This window comes from Scylla paramamosain, unplaced genomic scaffold (assembly GCF_035594125.1).
Source record: "Scylla paramamosain isolate STU-SP2022 unplaced genomic scaffold, ASM3559412v1 Contig19, whole genome shotgun sequence".
NCBI classification, from domain to species: domain Eukaryota; kingdom Metazoa; phylum Arthropoda; class Malacostraca; order Decapoda; family Portunidae; genus Scylla; species Scylla paramamosain.
Genome location: NW_026973684.1, coordinates 851,239 through 872,500, shown reverse-complemented (window position 1 = coordinate 872,500; position 21,262 = coordinate 851,239). Strand labels below are relative to the sequence as shown.

Here is a 21,262-nt window from a genome sequence, read left to right as displayed (position 1 = left end):
GTAGTAGTAGCAGTATCACTTGTAATAGTAGTAGTAGTAGTAGTAGTAGTAATAGTAGTAGTAGTAGTAGCAGTATCACTTGTAATTGTAGTAGTAGTAGTAGTAGTAGTTGTATTATTATTATTATTATTATTAGTAGTAGTAGTAGTAGTAGTAGTAGTAGTAGTAGTTTTTTTTTTTTTTTATGTAGGAAGGATACTGGCCAGGGGCAACAAAAATATAATAAAAAAAAATGCCCACTGAAATGCCAGTCCCATAAAAGGGTCAAAGCAGTGGTCAAAAATTGGTGGATAAGTGTCTTGAAACCTCCCTCTTGAAGGAATTCAAGTCATAGGAAGGTGGAAATAGAGAAGCAGGCAGGGAGTTCCACAGTTTACCAGAGAAAGGGATGAATGATTGAGAATACTGGTTAACTCTTGCGTTAGAGAGGTGGACAGAATAGGGGTGAGAGAAAGAAGAAAGTCTTGTGCAACGAGGCCGCGGAAGGAGGGGAGGCATGCAGTTAGCAAGATCAGAAGAGCAGTTGGCATGAAAATAGCGGTAGAAGACAGCTAGATGTGCAACATTGCGGCGGTGAGAGAGAGGCTGAAGACAGTCAGTTAGAGGAGAGGAGTTGATGAGACGAAAAGCTTTTGATTCCACCCTGTCTAGAAGAGCAGTATGAGTGGAACCCCCCCAGATATGTGAAGCATACTCCATACATGGACGGATAAGGCCCTTGTACAGAGTTAGCAGCTGGGAGGGGTGAAAAAAACTGGCGGAGACGTCTCAGAACACCTAACTTCATAGAAGCTGTTTTAGCTAGAGATGAGATGTGAAGTTTCCAGTTCAGATTATAAGTAAAGGACAGACCGAGGATGTTCAGTGTAGAAGAGGGGGACAGTTGAGTGTCATTGAAGAAGAGGGGATAGTTGTCTGGAAGGTTGTGTCGAGTTGATAGATGGAGGAATTGAGTTTTTGAGGCATTGAACAATACCAAGTTTGCTCTGCCCCAATCAGAAATTTTAGAAAGATCAGAAGTCAGGCGTTCTGTGGCTTCCCTGCGTGATATGTTTACCTCCTGAAGGGTTGGACGTCTATGAAAAGACGTGGAAAAGTGCAGGGTGGTATCATCAGCATAGGAGTGGATAGGACAAGAAGTTTGGTTTAGAAGATCATTAATGAATAGTAAGAAGAGAGTGGTTGACAGGACAGAACCCTGAGGAACACCACTGTTAATAGATTTAGGAGAAGAACAGTGACCGTCTACCACAACAGTTGTTGTTGTTGTTGTTGTTGTAGCACTAGTAGTAGTAGTAGTAGTTGTAGTAGTAATAGTAGTAGTAGTTGTAGTAGTTGTTGTTGTAGTAGTAATAGTAGTAACAGTACTGTTGTCGTTATTAAAGCTACTCTGGAAAAACAGTACACACTAGCTTGAGTACATAAACACATACATACATACATACATACATACATACATGTACACTCTACCTGTCTATATATACAACTAGTGTGAGGAGCTGCAGCACAACGGATAAAAACTCACCACTTTCAAAGCAAATAAGTAAATATAAATAAATAATCACAATACTACAAAATGCAAGACCTGCTTATGTGAAGAAAAATACCAGCTTTTGCCTCAATATATATATATATATATATATATATATATATATATATATATATATATATATATATATATATATATATATATATATATATATATATATATATATATATATATATATATATATATATATATATATATATATATATATATATATATATATATATATATATATATTTAACTCTGATTGATTGATTGATACATTTATTGTTGCATTAATAATGAAATACAACAAAGGAGGAGGACGGACCTTGCCACCCACCCCTTGGGCAAAGATTTAAGGGTAGGGTATCAAAAATGTAAAAATATAGTATACATTACAAAAATATGAGTAAATAAATCAATACAGATATTGCACACCTTATTGCATAAATATCCTACAGTCTGGGAGCAAACGTAGGATATTCCTTGAGTATTTCCCTGAGAGTGGCTGAGTCTAAGAAATGGTCAATGAGGCTATACAAGTCATGTTGACCTCGCAGCCTAAATGTAGCAATGAGAGGACATTCCGTGACATAATGACGCAGAGTGTGTCCCCTTGGTGCAGCACATAGCACACAGCACACGCCAGGAGAAGCACCGACTTCCCAAAAGTATTTATAGCCTAATCTGAGCCTCACTGCCACCCTATCATGTGATGCAGTGTGTCTCCCATAGGTGTAAGCACAGCTCTGGGAGGCACGCACATAGTGAAGACTACTGCCACTGGCCCTATGGCAACAAAGCTCCAACTGATCACTAATGCTACTCTGTACTGGCAACAAAGCTCCAACTGATCACTAATGCTACTATGTACTGGCAACAAAGCTCCAACTGATCACTAATGCTACTCTGTACTGGCAACAAAGCTCCAACTGATCACTAATGCTACTCTGTACTGGCAACAAAGCTCCAACTGATCACTAATGCTACTCTGTACTGGCAACAAAGCTCCAACTGATCACTAATGCTACTCTGTACTGGCAACAAAGCTCCAACTGATCACTAATGCTACTCTGTACTGGCAACAAAGCTCCAACTGATCACTAATGCTACTCTGTACAAAGTCCTTCATGCTACTCTTAACATAGCCCAGAGTGTACTCAGCGCCAAGGTCCACTGTGTCGTCCTGAAGGGCACATTGAGCAAGGCGGTCTGCCTCTTCATTAAGCGGGATACCCACATGAGAGGGTATCCAGGTGAAGTGGACCGTGGCACCAGCACCTTCTAGGGTGTGGATGAGATCAAGACATTTATTAAGTAGATCACAGTCCATGGGGGAGGTAGATTGGAGAGCATACAGTGCAGCCTGACCGTCAACATAGAAGAATACATCCTTACGGAGAGGCGCCACAATATGGAGCGCCTCCTGAACAGCATACAGTTCTGTTCTAGTGGAGGACATGTGTGCAGGGAACCGCCTGGAAACCTCAGTGTCAGTGTAGCGATTGGCAGAAATGTAGTCGCGGATGAACAGCCCACATCCGGACCTGCTGCCATTGACTGAACCATCACAATAAACATGAATAGCCTGAACGTAGGGTCTACTTGGACAATTTAGTCATGAACATGTCTTGCAGCACATGAGGGAGCCAGTTCCTCTTGGGCTGATGCAGTGAGTGAATATCAACAGTGACACGGTGAGGGTTCCAAACGGGTTGGAGCGGTGACATAACAACGTTAATACAGGCCTCGACTATACCTACACTTGTAGGAACTCCCAGGATCTTCCTGAGGTATGGAGTTGTAGGAGTCCGAGGATCACGATACAGGGGGGTCAGTGATCCCTTCAGAGAGTCGGAGCCCGTGCATAGCATCCGACCAACAGTACGACAAGTAATTTCCTGTATCCTACATATAATACTCGGCAGGTGCAGTTCAGCTCTGAAGACCTCAGTCCTTGCAGTCCTGGGGCATCCCAAAATTATTCTCATAGCTTCATTCTGAACAATCTCCAGGGGACGGAGCTGGGTGGCACTAAACTGTATTAAAATAGGAGCTGCGTAGTCAATGATGGACCGTACGACAGATATATAGAACATCCTTAGAACTGGAATGCCAGCCCCCAGGCCCCTGTTTGCTAGCAGCCGCAGTGGCGCTAGCCGTGGCAGACAGAGGTCTCGAACATAGTGTACAGCGTGGAGTGACTTCCTGAAACTCAGCTGTACACCCAGGTACTTATGTGTATGAACTCTAGGGATGGGAACATTATTTACAGTGGGCAGTCGAGAGACCTTCCCTTTGGCTTGAAATTTGGTTTTATATTCATTAATTACAAGTCCCATTTGAACACACAATGCTGCTCGTTGTGACAGAGCTGACTGGAGAGTCCTGGGTGTGGGGCACTGGAGGAGCATGTCGTCAGCATAGATGAGGACCTGGGTGACCTGTGGGAAGGAACAACGCGCAATTTTGTCCATTAAAGCATTGAAAAGCATTGGACTAAGGACTCCACCCTGTGGTGTTCCAAGCTCAAAGACTTCCTCAGAGGAGACTGCACCTTGAAATCAAACCTGTGCTGTTCTGTTGTACAAATAGTCCCTGATCCATCCTAAATATCTACCTTTGACACCTTTGAAAATGAATTCATAATAATGTTACACCAGGGGTATTGGTGCGGGTGGCAGCACTGTGGGAGGTGACAGCACTGGGAGAGGCGGGAACAGAGAGAGAGAGCGGAGACGCGTGGCCGGAGAGGAAGCCAGCGTGTGCCTGCCTGTTGAGTGCATGTCGTGCCCCTGTGAACTTGTAAAGCAGTGTACTTGCGGAGGATTTGTCAATAAACCTAGGAAATAGTGCCCGTGTTTTTCCCTTGTGCCCTGGCCTCGTGTGTGTGTGTGTGTGTGTGTGTGCGCGCCTTGTCCCGGCGTTCAGAGTGTGACTCCGCTGCTCTAGTTTCTCGACCCGTACCCGTGTGGATAACACGCCCGCCCGGAGTGAGGGGTGGGCGCAACAATAACATCTTTGTTGGCCCTGTCGAAGGCACTCTTGAGATCAACGAAAGCTCTGCAGGTAGCATCCTTATTTATAAGGCACTCAACAAAACAATGACTTATGGAATGACCTTTTAGGAAGCCATGTACATTGCCAGAGAGTACATGGCCCACCTTGCCTATTCAATATTATCCGTTCCATCATCTTACACAGACAGCTGTTATTAATATATAGTCCGAGTTGGCCACCCCTCTTCCCGCTGCTGTAAAAATTATCTATGCCTAGTAAATGGAGTCATTATTAAAAGGACTGGAATTTTGTATCACTTAGATGAATATGTAAGAGAAAGAGATGATTTAGGCTCAAAGCAAAAAATCTTGATATAGCCATAAACTTATTATTTCTTTACTTATCAATAGCATTCATAATTTTTTATGGTAATTACTGTCCTTGAGTATGTGTGAAGTGAGAGATGAATTATACCTTACAGGCTAGTGGAGAATTGTATAAGAAACATGCTTTGGATGTGAGAAAAGTCCAATTATAGAGGTTCCTTCAGTACCTTCGTCAGTTCCGGAATGTTTAATTGTATTTTATTTATTGTATTGTTGGAGGCGACTTGAAGGGCGCGGCGTAGTAGTGGAGTGACAGGCAAGGACATTTAAAGAACTAATGTACAGCACAGACGTATATTTCACCACCAGAGGACAGGACACAGTTACCGTATGCCTCGGAAGTCCCCACAGAACACCCTAAGCTTGATATGGCTGTCACAACGAAAAGGAAAGAAACATAAGTGTGAATAAGAATACATAACACCATTCAGCAAGGACTCCCAGCACCACCCCACAACGCTCAGACCAACACCACCCACACGCCACCACACCCACCTCCCTGCTGCCGTGACGCATTATTTAACGCCTTGCTAAGAGTCATCTTCCCCAAGTGGTTAAGTAATTCTAGATGCAAGGAAAGAAAAGGCAGGAAGATGATTATTGCTATTTTTTATCTTTATTTTCTTTGCAGGAGTGAGTGAGGCAGGATGAGTCTGATGGGTGCTTAGGCTGAGAGTCACGCCGCAGGGTCAGGGAGGGGTACGGCCGGCAGTATGGTGACCCCTACGGCGGCGGCAGGTACGGCTAAGGTGGTCATGTAAAAAAAAATCAAATAACCAGCAAAGGAAAGTAGAATAATTGCTTAAAAACTCAATAAATATGATGAAAAGTAATGAGAGTTTTGGGGATATGGTGGTAATCCTTGCCTAGTAATTTCCAGACACTTACTGCTTGTTTCTGGGCAGAGTGTGATGCCTTATCAAGTTGTTACCTACAGAATGAATTGACCGGCACTGAGACTAATGAACGGAATTAATCTTAGCCTAACGCAAAGATAAAAAACACTAGTGCTATTTCAACATTATCCAAAAAAAAATCAAATAACCAGCAAGAAAAAAAAGGATATTGATATTCTGTCTATTTCTTCATTTCTTTATTTAATTTTATTTCTTTATTTCTTTATTTCTTTATTTTTTGTTTTATTTTCACAACTTTAAGGAAGAATTAAATGTTTTCTTGGTTTTTCTCAACAAACAACGAGCCAAAATGAAAATAGCATTGCATCACGATATATCCTGTTCATTATTACTTTTCAAACCATATCTTTGCATCAGCCTAAATGTTTCTGGTTTCCTTTCCTCTTGTGCATCTGTTTCCTTCTTTCCCTCTCCTCTCAGCTAACAGAGGTCGTCTTGCATAGGCTGGGTCAGGTTCCTTGGGTGTGTGGGTTGTAACTCTGTCTCCTCACAGAAAGAAGAGGCACAGTGGGCAAGACTGGGAAGGCAGACAGAAGAGGAGGATGGACTGGGTGAGTAACAGCAGTACTAGTAGAAGTAGTAGTAGTGATAGTTTGATCATAGTAGAGATAGCAGTAAAATATCTAGTTGTGTTATTAGTAGTAGTAGTAGTAATAGTAGAAGTAATACCAGTAGTAGAGGTAGCTTGGTCAAAGTAGTAATGGTAATAATAGTGATAGCAGGATGTTATTTAACTGTATAAAAGAAAGATTAAATCCATATGTAAAACTTAATGGCAGGACCAGTAGCAGCAGCAGTAGTAGTATTAGGAACCATAACAATTCACTATATAAAACAAAAAGCACCAAAGTAATATAGCATCAACAACAACAGTAACAGTAGCAGTAGTAGTAGTAGTAATAGTAGCAGCATTAGTAGTAGCAGTAACAACACTAACTCCACCACTTTACCAACAGGACGACCAGTACTATGGGTCTGGCTGCGGCATCCTACCCACCCCCCAGATGCCCCCACGCTAACTGCCCCGGCGCAACCCTAACATTGGCCCTGCACACTCCTGGGGTGTGGTTGGGGGGTTTGTACTGGGGCGGCCAGGGCGGGGGCTGGGTGGAGCAACAGGGCCGGGGCACAAGATGAAGAAAACGTTGCCGGCTAAGAAGAAAATAGGAGCTAAGGAGGTTAAGACAAGTGGTGGTGGTGGTGGTGGTGCTGGTGGTGGTATGAAACTGAGAATAAGAATGCATCATCAGTCTGATGATATTTGGAATATCAATTATTTAACTTCTGCAACACCTGAGGACAAGACAGAAGCCAGGCAGGAGGGTCATAGGATGCCAGTTGGATGTGGTGAAGGATGTTTTTTGTCTGGGAAGGATAATGAGGAAGTGAAATTGAGTTGCTGATCTGTAGATAAAATGATAAAAGATGAATAAGTGAAATGAAAAAAAAAAAAAATGTGGTGTTTTGGAATGTATAGAACAGTGGGGCTTAGTGTGTGTGTGTGTGTGTGTGCTGGGGGGATGTATCTTTGTTAATTAGAAAGAATATAAGAGATGAATATAATGGTGGGATATATAGCAATTTTTTTTAGTTCAGAAGAAATAAGTTTGGTTTGAGTTTATATATGAATGAGAAAAAGGCTAAAAGAGAGAGAGAGAGAGAGAGATTTATAATGAACTGGAATGTAAAGCAGTACAAAGCTGTAAAAGAAAGGGATTGATGTTTAGTTTAGATTAATTTGTGTAAAGTAGAGTAAAAAAATGATGTGTTTTGAGTTGATGTATCAGTGTAACCTAGAAAATGGAGGAGAAATTATTGTTTCTTTAAATTTTTTGTCATTGTAAACTAGAAAATATAAATAGTTTTTTTTCATTCTATAGATCATTATAAAATTGAAAAATAATATAGCAGTGGTGTTTATATATATATATATATATATATATATATATATATATATATATATATATATATATATATATATATATATATATATATATATATATATATATATATATATATATATATATATATATATATATATATTATTTTATGCCATTGTAAACTAAAAAAAATATAGAAGTAATGTGTTAGATTTTTTGGTTTGGTACATTAATTTCACGGTTAATCAGTTTATACTTCCTGTTGTCACCCTTGTCCTGTTCAGGGCGTGAGTGGGCCAAGACCTGCTACAACTCTTCTGCTTGTATGGCAAAAGAAAGTGGCAGTTTTTACTCTTGATTTCCACCCCGAGATATTAGTCACTGTATTTGTTGAGGATTTCCACCCCAAAAAGTTAAAAATATTAGTCGCTGTATTTGTTGAGGTTCATGTGTGTGTGTGTGTGTGTGTGTGTGTGTGTGTGTGTGTGTGTGTGAGGGATTTGTACTTCATTCAAGCATCTTTTATTTTCACTACTGTTGATATCTTGTTCACTACTGGAAGATTAGTACTAAGATGTGATTCTTGTTATTTTTAAGGATATTATTGCAATGGTTTTTGTATGATTGCATCTCATTCCTGTTGTACTTTAGAGAGAGAGAGAGAGAGAGAGAGAGAGAGAGAGAGAGAGAGAGAGAGAGAGAGAGAGAGAGAGAGAGAGAACAGGCCCCATTGCTCAAACTAATGATAAAAAAAACAACCATTCCAAAAAGTATAGATATATTAGTTTTGTGAGTAGAATTTGCCAGAAAGGAAATTTGAAATACTCGTACATGAGTGTGTGGGAGAGGCAAAGGATATGTAGGGCGGCAGATTGGTGTGTGAAGGATGTGTAGGAGAGGCTGAGGATATCCTGTACACTGTGTGAGGATGGTTAAGGATGATTTGGAAGGAAGGTAGTGTGTGAAGGATGCATTAGGTAGGATGTGTAGGAGTGGGTACAATGTGTTAAGAATGATATGTATGTTACAGGAGATAAGGATGTGTATTTTCACCACAAGTATGTGTACAGATTGGTGTTAACACAGTAGGAAGCTTTGATTAAGCTGGACCATCATTCCATGTGTTGTCTTAAGAAATGTATGCAAACTGACTGGAAACTCTCTCTCCTTCAGTGTTCATTAGTGTATTTATCAGCTTTTGGGGTCAAGATGTCACTGTTTATTTATTTATTTATTTTTTATTGTTATTTTGTTTGTCATTTTTTTTTCTTTGTGTTGGACAGTTTACGAGTCAGTTCCAGTTTTTGTGACAGTGGATGTGGTTTCTTTCTGTGATGCTTGTCCTTGCCATGCCTTCCTTCCCAGTGACTACCATGTGTAGGCCTGATGGCTCCTTGCAGCTTCCCTTTTGTACATCCTTATTTTACTCCACACTCGGCTTCTCCGTGTGTTGACTGTTTTTCTTTTTTGTGTCTTCCTCCATATATAAATAACACACACATTCACACACACACACACTCCACGTATTCTCAGATATTCAGCATTCATTCTTATCTTGCCTTTCTTCACACACTCACAGCATCTCCAGGTCTTCACACTCAGCATTCCCCCTCATCCTTCACTCCACACAGCCTGCCCCCTCATCCTTCAGTCAGCTTCTTCCCTCATCTTTCACTCAGCTTCCCTCCTCATCTCTCAGTCCACACAGCCTGCCCCCTCATCCTTCACTCCACACAGCCTGCCTCCTTATCCCTCAGTCAGCCTCTTCCCTCATCTTTCACTCAGCTTCCCTCCTCATCTCTCACTCCACACAGCCTGCCCCCTCATCCTTCACTCCTCCACACAGCATCCCTCATCTCTCACACCATCCAAGCCTTACACATCCACACCTACATCTACATCTCACACCTGCAGCATTCCTGGAATCACATCAGTGCCCCCAGGTGACAGGTGAGTTCTGTTTTGAGAGATTAAATGACTTTTCTAATTCTATCCTCCATTCTGTTTTTCGTCACCACCACCATCACCACCATCACCAATATTTAGGACCTAAATATGCTAATTATACTGTTTGTCATGCGTATTTTTAATTGTGGAGTAGGGAAGTGGAAGAATAATTGATTTTACCCATTTGGTGCCAACCATATTAATCATTAAATGAGCATCTTGCCTTTTTCAATTTGATGGTTTGGGATGTTCTTGAAGTCATATATGACCTAAACTTATTGAAGTATAAATTAATTTGCAAGATATGACATGTTCCCAAATGGGAACATTGGCAGGATCCCATGATAACATCCATTAAATAGAGAACGACAAATGATTTTTTTTTTAACATTTATTGTTCCTTTATAATGCAAAAATACAAAATAACATAAATTATATTTCTTTGAATGCTGTAACACAATTAAAGAAAATAATTATAAAGACCTTGTTTTCAGAAAGAAAAACGGCATACTGAAAATTTTTTAACCTTTCTACTCAGATGAAACACCTATGCTTCATGATACATTTTTAGGCATCCTGTATGAAGGAGCACATTACAACCTGAGCACATCATCCTAGTATTTTTCTTACAGTACCGGCATCTTCCCTGTTTTGTGCTTGAGACAGACACATGTTCCATCTGCATTTTCATATGGACATGGTGACCACTTGGCCCTGCAAGTGAAGGATTCCGTGCAGGTGCTTCAGAGAATAAGAACCTTACAACGCTGCGTGTAAATTCTAGTTGATCTAATTTTGTATCTGACACCTCTCTGTGAATCAGCCATGCTGCAATGCGCAACATGTTGAACATTTGAAAAAGAATAGGAAAATACCATTTCTTGGATCGAATTGAGGGTCTGTACTGAGCCACAAAACGATCCATAAGATCCACGCCTCCCATGAACTTGTTATATGACTGAATCATATTAGGCTGTTGAACACGAATTTTCTTTCGTTCAGTTACACTCCATCGTTCAACATACACTACTGGGTCAATTTTGTCATAATTGGTGACTACAGTTACTGGCCTATTGTCATTCCACTTTACAGCCAATATATTGCCATCAGAAAAGTATTCATATGTCCCACGCTTGGTCTTCTTGAAAGAGTTTGACTCTGGAAGAGGGCACTTTAGAAGTCTGTTGTCTCTTGCAGTACCTGTAGCTCTTGTGTTATGCTCTTGTAGCCTCAACATTAGATCATGGGATGTGAAAAAATTATCAAAAAATATTTCATGAGCACTTGTATCATTCACACAAGACATCAGCTGCTCAACCACCCTGGTCCCAAGTTTAGTGCCCTCTAAGGGGTGTGATGTTCCCTTGTGGCACACGATGATTACTAAATCCTATCACTGGATTAAGAGAAATACAAATATTGACACTTTTATAGATTTTTAATTGATAATGGAATAAACCGAATAATAATAATAAAAAGAAAGGAATTCAGAAATACAAAATAAATGGTAGCGTATTCTTCAATTACATAAAAACTACGATGGAGATATTTTCGCGACTACTGAGTTGTGGGGGAGACCAGAGAATAAATAAATAAATAACAAATATATACCCAAAAAGTATGTATATACCTGAGGACAGTCTCACACGGTGATCTCGAACCAGGTGGTTTCACTAGTCCCGTGGAGAAAACCAACAAAAAAAGAACGAAAAAATGCGAATATCTATCCACTCAGAAATAGTTTATCAACAGGAATATCTGAGGGGAATCCAAGAGGGTCTGAGGAGAATCCGAGAGAGACTGGCTTTAGTAAAATTATTGTTAAATAAACACTTACTTAATATTACAGGAATGGAGGGGGAGACTATCAGACTGCATGCTCACCTGAGGAGAATCCGAGAGAGACTGGCTTTGCTTGTGAGGAGATCGGCGGGAAACTAAGGATAAAGGTTTCCAATGGGGAAATTTATTAAGTTATAATTTTGTTTTTTAGTGGGGGGGGGCGACTAGGTTGTGAGTTCAGGGATGAAAAATATGAATAATTAAGTTACTGTTTACTTTATAGTTGTTACTTTAAGAAGTTTAATTCAATGGACTTTTGAAATCAATTGGGGAATTAGTCAAAGTCTGGTATCTCTTCCCGGCTTGCGTAGCAACAGGGGTGACAGGGATGCGAAGCAAAGAAGACTTATCAGATTCGTCAACCTCATTGGCGCGGCGTAATTATCTGGGATTTGTTTGGGCTGGTTTAAGACCTTACCATTATAGAATTAATTTTATCATATTAAGGGCTCCCCATTCTCTGGGATTAGGTGAAAAATTCGCCTCTATAACCTGGCCAAGCAGGAGAAATTACGTTTATTCACGGGGTAAATTTGTTATAGAAGTGGTCAACACAGTGACGCTGAGAGAGGGGGGGGAAAGCAAGGACAAAAGGACACTGAGGAGAGGAGGGGAAGGGGAGGGGTTAGTCACATGGTTCTGAGATTCTGGTCACCCTCGCATATTACATGGGCCTTAGCCTAGGAAAAAAAGTAGAAATATACATAATTAATTTCCCAGCACTACACAAGTGCATCATCAGTATTGCTGCCCTCCAGTGACTTGCCACAGTACACATCAAACTTGTATGGATAACCAGTTGATGAACACAGGCACCAAAGTTTGTAGCCGAACCTAATTGGCTTCCCTCTTATAAACATCTTGCAGCTGTGATGACCAAAATATGGAACCATACATTCATCAATAGAGAGATGTTCACAAAAGATCCCAAACTGTTGCAGTGATTTGTTTGTTGCTTCAATCATTGGCCTGACCTTTGACATTTTATCAGTCTTGTTTAGATTATTATTATCTGCTGCGTGGAAATATCGCTTGATCTCTCTAAATCTATTTATAGACATTCGCCTTGACACAACTGGAACTGCAACATCATCTGACCTTTCCCAGTACATATCTTCACGGGGTAGTTTGTGGTATCCACTGAGTATGAAAATGCCTATGAAATCTAATAGATCTCTGGTGTCAAATGTGAATTTTGGATTGTTGCACTTCTCATGGGCATATCTGAGCGTCTCTTGAACAAGCAGTTTTTGAATGTCATTATTGAAGAGCTTCAGAAACATTTCCCCAGGAGAAAGTGAGCATAAGTTTGGGTAGTCTTCTTCCAATTGATTTATTTTATTTTTTTGAGGAAATACTTTAGTGTTCTTACATTTTTTCCAGGACACTTTCTTTGCAGGAGCCTTTTTCATCCTCTTTTTATTATTTCCTTCACTGCCTGTGTCATTTCCTTGTGATACAGTTGGTCTTTCATCTGTATCAAGCTTATCAGCAACTTCTACCCTGCCACAAACATCACGAGGGAGAATTTGCTCAGCATCTTGGCCTTCAGAGCAATCTTCAAGGAGGTTATCATCAATATTCTCCTCATCAGTAAGAGCCTGGTCTTCTTCTGGTGGAAGAATATTGATCTCCTCTCCATCCTCTTCTAAAACTAAGGCCACTGCCTCAGCGAGACTGAGCAACTTTGACATCTGTAAAAATGAAAAAACTGAATGAAAACATACATCTGTAATAATACAAAAAATATGCACACACAGAATATAATATATAATTATTGTTTACAAAATGTATAACAGAAGAAAATAGGTTAGCTGTAATACTCAGTACAAAAGTAATGCTTCATGTTTTTCTAGATGATTATGAGTATACAACCCTACGACTGTGTCTCCAAATCTGGCCATTGTTCCCATTTGGGAACAATTAGTTTCAGTCAGTAATATTCTAACTTTAAAAAACAAATAAAATATTTTTGGGCATATTCATGAATAGATAGCATATTCATCAGTAATTCTGTATGTACATCAGTAAACTGCACTCAGTATTACTTACCGATATCAACAAGTTTTACAGAGCTCCGAGGGAGGTGTGAATTCAGTGAAGTTCAACTTCCCACTGAGCACAGAAGGCGGCAGCCTGACATGTTTACGCACGATGACTGGTGCAAAATGATCCTGTTCAAACATGAGGAAGAACGATCTCCCCCTACAAGCATGTTTCATTGATAATAATAGCATATTAATATGTGTTCCCAAATGGGAACATTGGCAGCTAATGGGTTAATATTAAGAGCTAAAGTAAGAATGTAAGAAAAATAAGGGCTGGTGCAAGAAACTAATAGGCCTGCTCGCGGTGGTCCATATTTCAAACATGCCTGCGTATTTCTACCTATCATCCCTGTCCATAAATTCGTATAATCTCTTAAAACTACCTAATGACTCGGCGCTAACAACCTGGTTTGTTTATCTCTACCGTGTGGATGAATATTTTCTTTAACTACCTCATTGTATTAAACTGCTTGTAATGGTTGACGTATTCTGGTCTGCATCCTTCATTTGTATCTTGTTTGTATTCTTGTATTCTTAAGCACTTCATCTCAAAATAATGGCAAAGATAGTTAGTCTTTGCCATGCTGATAAAATATTTCCTCTAACTACCTCGTTAAATGAATCTGCTTGTAATTGTTGATGTATTCTGGTTTGTGTTCTCCATTTGTATCTTGTTCGTATTGTTAAGCTCTTTGTTCTTTCACCAGGACTGTTAACAAATGCCACAGAGGTGATTAGTCAGGTTCTCATGGGTGTTCTCATTAATGACGCAGGATCCTCACCAAACCATCACTGAGTCATGATAGTGCCATTATCACTTCGTTGACTTTCACTACAGGCTGTAAAACTATCACCCAAGGAAACACACTTGTAAATCCTTAACAGTTTGTACTATACCCTGCTAAAACATTCGTAAAAGCACGATAACTTCCAGTAAATCAAAGGAAATTGTCACTAAACCATGAAAATACCCTTGCAAAACTCGTCACCTCACTAATTATAATTTCAATCACTAAAGCCACGAAAACATCCTTGGAAAACCAAATAACTTTAGCTCGGGTTTGTTAAAAGTAGTAGAGGTATTTTCTTTTCTTCCCTTTTGTTGCCTCAGCCCGGTGTCCCTCTGATATGAAAAAAAAAAAAAAAAAACATTGAAGCGTTCGAGATAGCGAGAAAGTTCCGAAGCTTCAGCAGACGTGAACTAACGCCTGACTCTAGCCTCGTCGCTTTCTCTACCTCCGTCCGCCGCCCAGGTAAGGTCAGTGTTGTTTTGTGATTATTCTGTTTGTTAGTGGATAATGGTGTGTTCTTGGTGGCGGTGGTTGTGTTGTGTTGTGGAGGGCTTGAAGTATCTGCAAGAGCTGGGTGGGGGCGAGGGAAGGTGAAAATGAAAGTATAATGAATCCAGCTTTATTGGTGCTCCGTGTTTGATGTTCCTGTCCCTCATTTGTCACGTTGACAGTCGACAGGTGCGTGACAATCTCCTAGCGTCATACTGTAACGCTCTGCTGATTCAGGACATGTCAGGTCTCTCCAGGGTTGAGGTGGCAGCAGCGGGAACATGAACACCCAACACTGAGTACAAAGTTATCCTGTGTTCAGTGTAATTACCTTCAGATCATTCACTTTCCCTCGCCCTCCCTGCCCTGCTCCTCAGTGACAGATCATTCACTTTCCCTCGCCCTCCCTGCCCTGCTCCTCAGTGACAGATCATTCACTTTCCCTCGCCCTCCCTGCCCTGCTCCTCAGTGACATGACACTCCCACGACACACGGAGCCACTACCAGGTGACCTGTAATCTTTTAATGAGGTGTAATATTTTAATGGTGTAATCTTTTAACTTGTAACGGCTCGTTTATTGTTATGAGCATTTGGAGTTATAGAAAGTTCAATATTGAGGTGTTTGTATTGGTCCTTGTGTAATTGATTGGTATTCAGGCGTCTTGCATTTTCATTTTGGATTTTTGTACAAATGTGTCGAGTAACGATCTAGTTTGTTTGCGTCGCTTAATTGAAATCTTTACTGTCTGTACTCATTGATTTCTTTACTAATTGATTGTGCTAAGAGTATTTACTGTTAGGTCATCCCAGCCACGTGCCGCCGCCTCGCTCCGCTGCTTCACAAGGCGCTCCACGCGTGCCACAGCCAGCCGGCGCTCCCTATTGGCGGCCTGAAGACCCACGCACCCCAGCAACAAGGTGAAGGCTGTGCTCTGGCAGGTCGCTCCAGCTTGCCATCATAGGTGCTAGCCTGCCCTGAGCGCCCTCCTCTCTGCCTGTGACGCGCCGGGGGTGTCTGGCTGGGTGAGTGGCTCAATTCAAATAGATTGTTTCAATTGAACGTTCTCGGTTAAGAACTTTTTTAAATCGTTTAATTCTGATGTTTGGTTATCAAATAGTAAAAATTCGTCTTTTTCAATTCGTTTGTTTCCAGTTCAAATTCGCTTCGTCTGTCCTGCACAGATGAGTGGTGACGCTGCAGTGACCTCGCAGACTGGCGGCGGCACTCCCCTGCAATACGTCCCCTGCATTGCTGTAACAAAGCAGCCGCCGGTTAATGATCGAGAGGCTCCCAAATATATATATTTTTAGTTTATTTTTTTAATTTTTTTGTTTTTATTATAAGTTTTTAATAAAACTATCACTAAGTTTGCCCATATCTGAAAATGGTCGTGGTGTTTCTCCGGAGAGTCTTCCAGGAAAAGGTAACGAACATTATTGCATTTTATATATATATATGCATGAAGATAATTGCATAATATATCTTTAATTTCATATAATTCTAGCCTCCTATCTACATAATGTACAGGCTCTCTATGCAGGGTAAGAGGAACTAAGGGGGACGGGGATGGACGCGAAAACCAAGATGCCTTGATGTTGATGGGTTTATCGCAGGCGATGAGGAGAAGCAGAGGCAGCAGCAGGGCGGGGGCGAGGCCAGCTCCGGCAACACCGCCCTTGAGATCCCACAGGGTGTTGGCTGCAAAAGAAAAAAAAACCTGATAAACCTCTGCAAAGGGATTGGGGATATGCTCTGCAAAGGAACATTTGAGATGCCAAAAGGAAACCTCTGCAAAGGGATTGGGGATGTGCTCTGCAAAGGAACATTTGAGATGCCTAAAGGAAACAAACGCTGAGCAAACAGCCTAAAGTTTACTCTGAACCAAATACCACCCATATCCCCTGCCACCACCCTCCTATTTTCCCTCCCCTTTCATTTCCTTTTTCCTTTTTCTCCTTCCCTTCCATTTTCTTGCCCTTCCTCCCCCCAACTGCCATACTATCCTCCCCTCCCCTTTCCAGTGCTCTCATCTACCCTTACACCTTATACTCCTCTCCCTTTCCATCCCCAAGACTCACTCTTATTCTCCTCCAGCAGTGTCTCCTCCTCCAGGCTCCCGCAGGTCCTGTAGGGCAGCTTCTTGGGGCGGTCCGGGTCAGGGTACACGCCCCTGATGGTAATGGTGGGGCGGTCCAGATTGCGGCCAGCCAGCACGCGGGATAAGTCCAGCTCAAGACGACCTGCGCTGGGGCCTGCGTCAGGAGAGGAGAGGGGTGAGGGGAAGGTGTGTGTGAGAGGGTATGGGAGGAAGGAAAAGGAGTAAACTAAATGAAAGGAAACTTTATTAATGTGATGCAATGAGGTGAAAGGAGGAGGTGAAAGGAGGAGAGAAGTTGATGAGATGATGAGAGGAAGAGATGGAATGAGGGGAGACTGAGAATAGCGACACAAATGAGGACTCAGCGTGACCGATGAGATGAAACAAGGAGAGGGACAAAAGAGGAAAGACTTAAATATCACTGATAAGGAGAGGTAAGAAAGGGAGAAAAAAAATAGGCGAAAGGAGGTGACTGGATGAGAAATGAAACAAACGATAGACGAAGGGAGAGAAAGAAATGAGAAACCTGAAAAAAGGAAAAGAAAAAAAATAGTCGAAAGGGCTGAAATGAGAAACAAATGAATGAGGGAAAGTAAAATATAAAAGAATGAATTATCGGAATATAAAAAAAAGGAATATTAAAAGAAAAAGGAATATTGAAAGAAGATAATCAAAGAAAATTGACCAACAAACGAATTGAAGGACTGACTAAAGGAAACAAAAATCTCTTATTCCCTCCCTCCACTACCCCACCCACTCACCCATGAAGTGCACCACGAAGGTCACGCACTGCTGGTCACTGGACAAGGTCACCGTCTGGAGATCAGCTGCTTGGGCGTCCATAACACCTCGCGCATGCCCATCATGAAGGTAGGCCTGGAGGAGGAGGAGGAGGAGGAGGAGGAAAAGGTAAATGAAAGGGAATAAGGTGGAAGAGGAAGGTGAAGAAAGGAGGGAGAAAAATATGGGAGATGAGAAAAGGTGACATTTTTTATTTATCTCTATCCATCTATTTATCTATACATCTATCTATCTATCTGTGTCTACCACCTTACCTAGCTAACATCAGTATTGCTGTAACTCTCTCTCTCTCTCTCTCTCCCTTTCACTTTTTTCCTCATTTCCATCCCTCTCTCTATCCTTCCCACCCACCCACACCCATCCACCCCCTCTTTCACTCCCCCATCCACCCTTCACCATTCCCCTACTCCCTCACTCACACAGAAAATTTGGGCGCCTTTCTGATAATGACCCACTTAATTATGTCATCGTCTGGTTCAATATTGGCGCAGGCGAACCGCTCCACTCCCGCGTTCTCCGTGTGGATGATCATGGCCCGGTTCATGATGCTGTGTGGAGGAGAGAGAGGGGTGAGTGAGGCTGGTGGAGTGGTGATGGGGAAGGGAAGGGAGTGGAAGGGTGGATGGAGAGAGAGATGGAAGAAAAGGAGTGAAAAAAAATATAAGAAAAACAAAAGGGAAGAAGGAAAGAAAGAGAGACAGAGGGAAAAACCAGAAAAGAGAAGAAAATAAAAGAAAAGTGAGAAAGAAAGAACGAAAGAAAGAAGGAAACAGAGAAAGAAAGAGGAAAAAAATAAAAATCAAGAAAGAAAGGGGGAACGAACCAAAGAAAAGATAAAAGAAGTGAAAGAAAAATAGAAGAGAAAACACAAAAAGAGAATGACAAAACATATAGACAAATATTACTTACACACACGCACACCCCAAACACACCCCCTTCCTTACACATACACACACACACACACACACACACACACACACACCCACCCAGGGGCAGATTGCGATCCACAAACACAAATCTCTTCTCTCTAATGTCGATGGTACCAATAAGGCCAGACAGGTCCCCAACATCGCAACGCAGGGGGACTTCGGGGCCACACTCTCTCTCGTAGTAATCCCGCTGTGGGGAGAGACAGGGGTGAGTGAGTGGTTGGTGAGGTGGGTGGGTGGGTCAGTGGGTGGGTATGCAAAGGGATACAAGGGAAAGCAGAGCAGAACAGAGCGTTTGGTTTCTGTAAGGGTGTTTGGTATCTAATTTGTTACTGACTACAGGGATGAGGGGCTGGAAAGAGGATGGGGAAGAAAGGAAAGGGAGTAAAAAGTAAAAAGAAATGAGGGAGAAAAGAATAAAGGAAAAGAGAAATGGAAAGAAAATGAGCCAAAAAAAATGAAAGATGAAGTGGAAACAAAACAAAGAAAGGAAAAAAATGAAAGAAAATAGAAAAAAGAGAACAAAGACCGACAAAATAAGCAAGAAAAGAAAGAAAATAAACAAACAAACAAGGAAGCAAGCAAGAAGGAAGGACAAACAAACAGACAGACAGAGACAAACAAAACCCTTCTCCCACCCCTTCCATCTTCTCCTCCATATCTCCCTCCCCTCCCTCTCTCTCCCTTCCCCCAGATAACATTCACGTCATTGGGGAAGGCCAGGTGAATGAAGTATGGATTCCACGTGTAACCCGCCGCTACACACCTGGACTGGAAGAATTTCACACCTGCGTCCACACCTACAGGGTTTACGTACACGGACCAATTGTGCCGCCGCGTCTAGACACGTACACAGACTCAATGCGTGCATGATTGTCTCGTCAAAACCGCTGGGTAGAGAAGGTCGAACGTTGCATTCAACTTATTTTACTAATACAACTTATTTTACTAAGTCGATCCAACCTGAGAACAATTACCTAACTAACACAACATCACAGAGCATAACACCACAAATTCAAAGTATCCAAACTCATACAATGCTAAATGTTCAGCCATCAAACTAGAAAGTTCACAAAAATTATCTAACCTAAACAAATATTCACTTACAATATTGACCAAGCAGCGGTAAATAGCCCACAGTCCTGGGCACATCACACAGGCATGGTACACAGCTTCCCCGCAAGCTCAGCGCCTGGCCCAACGTGTTAACACACACACACACACACACACACACACACACACACACACACACACACAGTTGCGAACAACAATCAAACAAATTTTCACGGAACGGCTGGAGCAATACCAAACACGTATCTGCATCTGCCGTATGGAACAAAACAATACAACCTTGCAAATCACGTGTCTGTATTGCACCTGTACACAAAGCTCCACTTTACATGACATACCAAGGAACAGCAGGGAACCAGCATGGGCCATGTCACACGGCCGCCACACCACACTCACCCTGGCGGAAGCAGCCACCACAGACAACTGACCTGCGTGGCGGCTGCTGGGTGCTGGGTGCTGGCGCCGGGGTGAAGTAAGAAACAAACAAAACGCAACATGCGCAATGCAAACAGTAATATTAACAAAAAGTAATCAAAAGTAAGTAACAATAATACACAAACTAAATTTCGTGATACTTTCACGAAACAATGATCAAACACGTACACACACATACGTACACATAAACGTACGTATTTTGTTTCATTGGAATAAGAAAATAAAATAAATATCTGGATAAATGGATAATATGAAGGATAACAAACACTGAATGAAAGTACAAGGAAATAACAAAAAAAAAAAAAAGAAAAAAAATGCGATTATAAGAAAGTGTAAACATGAACGTAAATTTGAGGTGATAGAGAGGGAAGTGAATTGTGAAAGGCGACATGAATAAGGTGACCAAGTTCAATAAAGGAGGTAACAAGAGAGATAACACAAAATTAAAGAAGAGATAAATAACAAAAAAAGAAGAGGAAAAAATGGTTAAAATAGAAACAAAACAGAACAAAATATAATCGAAAAATAACAAAGACATCCCCCTTAAAAAAAGAAAGAAAGAGGGTAAAAAAATTATCAAAGCACAGAAAAAAAAAAGAGAAAAAAAGAAAGAAAGAAACTCGTGAAAACAAGCAAGGCGTTCCACTCACCACGTTTCTGTTGTTCCTGCCGGGGTGTTTCAAGTTCACCTCGACGAAAGTCTACCCGAAAGAACCGTCCACGTACACCAACTGACGCTGTGTGTGTGTGTGTGTGTGTGGAAGGTGAAGGGATGCCTTGTTATTATTGCCATTGTTCTTTATATCGTTGTTGCTGTTGTTACTTCTGCTACTGCTACTACTACAATAATAATAATAATAATAATAATAATAATAATAATAATAATAATAATAATTCTCTCTCTCTCTCTCTCTCTCTCTCTCTCTCTCTCTCTCTCTCTCTCTCTCTCTCTCTCTCTCTCTCTCTCTCGTTTTATCTCCTCTTTTCGTCTTCCTTCTTCTCTTTCTACTACTACTACTACTACTACTACTACTACTACTACTACTACTACTACTACTACCACCACCACCACTACACAAATACAACTGTAAGTACTGC

General features: G+C 41.2%; 2 protein-coding genes and 1 long non-coding RNA gene across 4 annotated transcripts in view; 1 reads left to right on the top strand and 2 right to left on the bottom strand.

Annotated features, from left to right (window-relative positions):
• Nucleotides 1-7,754, top strand: part of LOC135097382 (uncharacterized) — a 9,275-nt gene extending 1,521 nt beyond the window's left edge. The window contains exons 1-4 of one of the 2 annotated variants that reach the window (XR_010265643.1): nt 4,442-4,597; nt 5,546-5,652; nt 6,325-6,382; nt 6,788-7,754. This is a non-coding gene — a long non-coding RNA (uncharacterized LOC135097382). Of the gene's footprint in view, nt 1-4,441; nt 4,598-5,545; nt 5,653-6,324; nt 6,383-6,787 lie in introns of those variants that run through there. The other variant, XR_010265642.1, reaches the window with a different exon arrangement.
• Nucleotides 7,755-11,323: 3,569 nt separating this feature from the next.
• LOC135097386 (piggyBac transposable element-derived protein 3-like) lies at nt 11,324-14,801 on the bottom strand. The gene is made up of 2 exons (XM_063999231.1): nt 13,553-14,801; nt 11,324-13,194 (listed from the first exon to the last, which is right to left on the bottom strand). The coding sequence occupies exon 2, from the start codon at nt 13,192-13,194 to the stop codon at nt 12,223-12,225; it is 972 nt and encodes a 323-aa protein (XP_063855301.1). The 5' UTR covers nt 13,553-14,801; the 3' UTR covers nt 11,324-12,222.
• A 35-nt stretch (nt 14,802-14,836) lies between these two features.
• On the bottom strand, nt 14,837-20,752 carry LOC135097406 (uncharacterized). Its single transcript, XM_063999251.1, has 7 exons — nt 20,068-20,752; nt 18,716-18,848; nt 18,151-18,277; nt 17,690-17,804; nt 16,909-17,082; nt 16,336-16,528; nt 14,837-14,909 (listed from the first exon to the last, which is right to left on the bottom strand). Exons 3-7 carry the CDS (start codon nt 18,271-18,273, stop codon nt 14,837-14,839), a joined length of 678 nt encoding a protein of 225 aa, XP_063855321.1. The 5' UTR covers nt 18,274-18,277; nt 18,716-18,848; nt 20,068-20,752.
• Between the last annotated feature and the right edge of the window lie 510 nt (nt 20,753-21,262).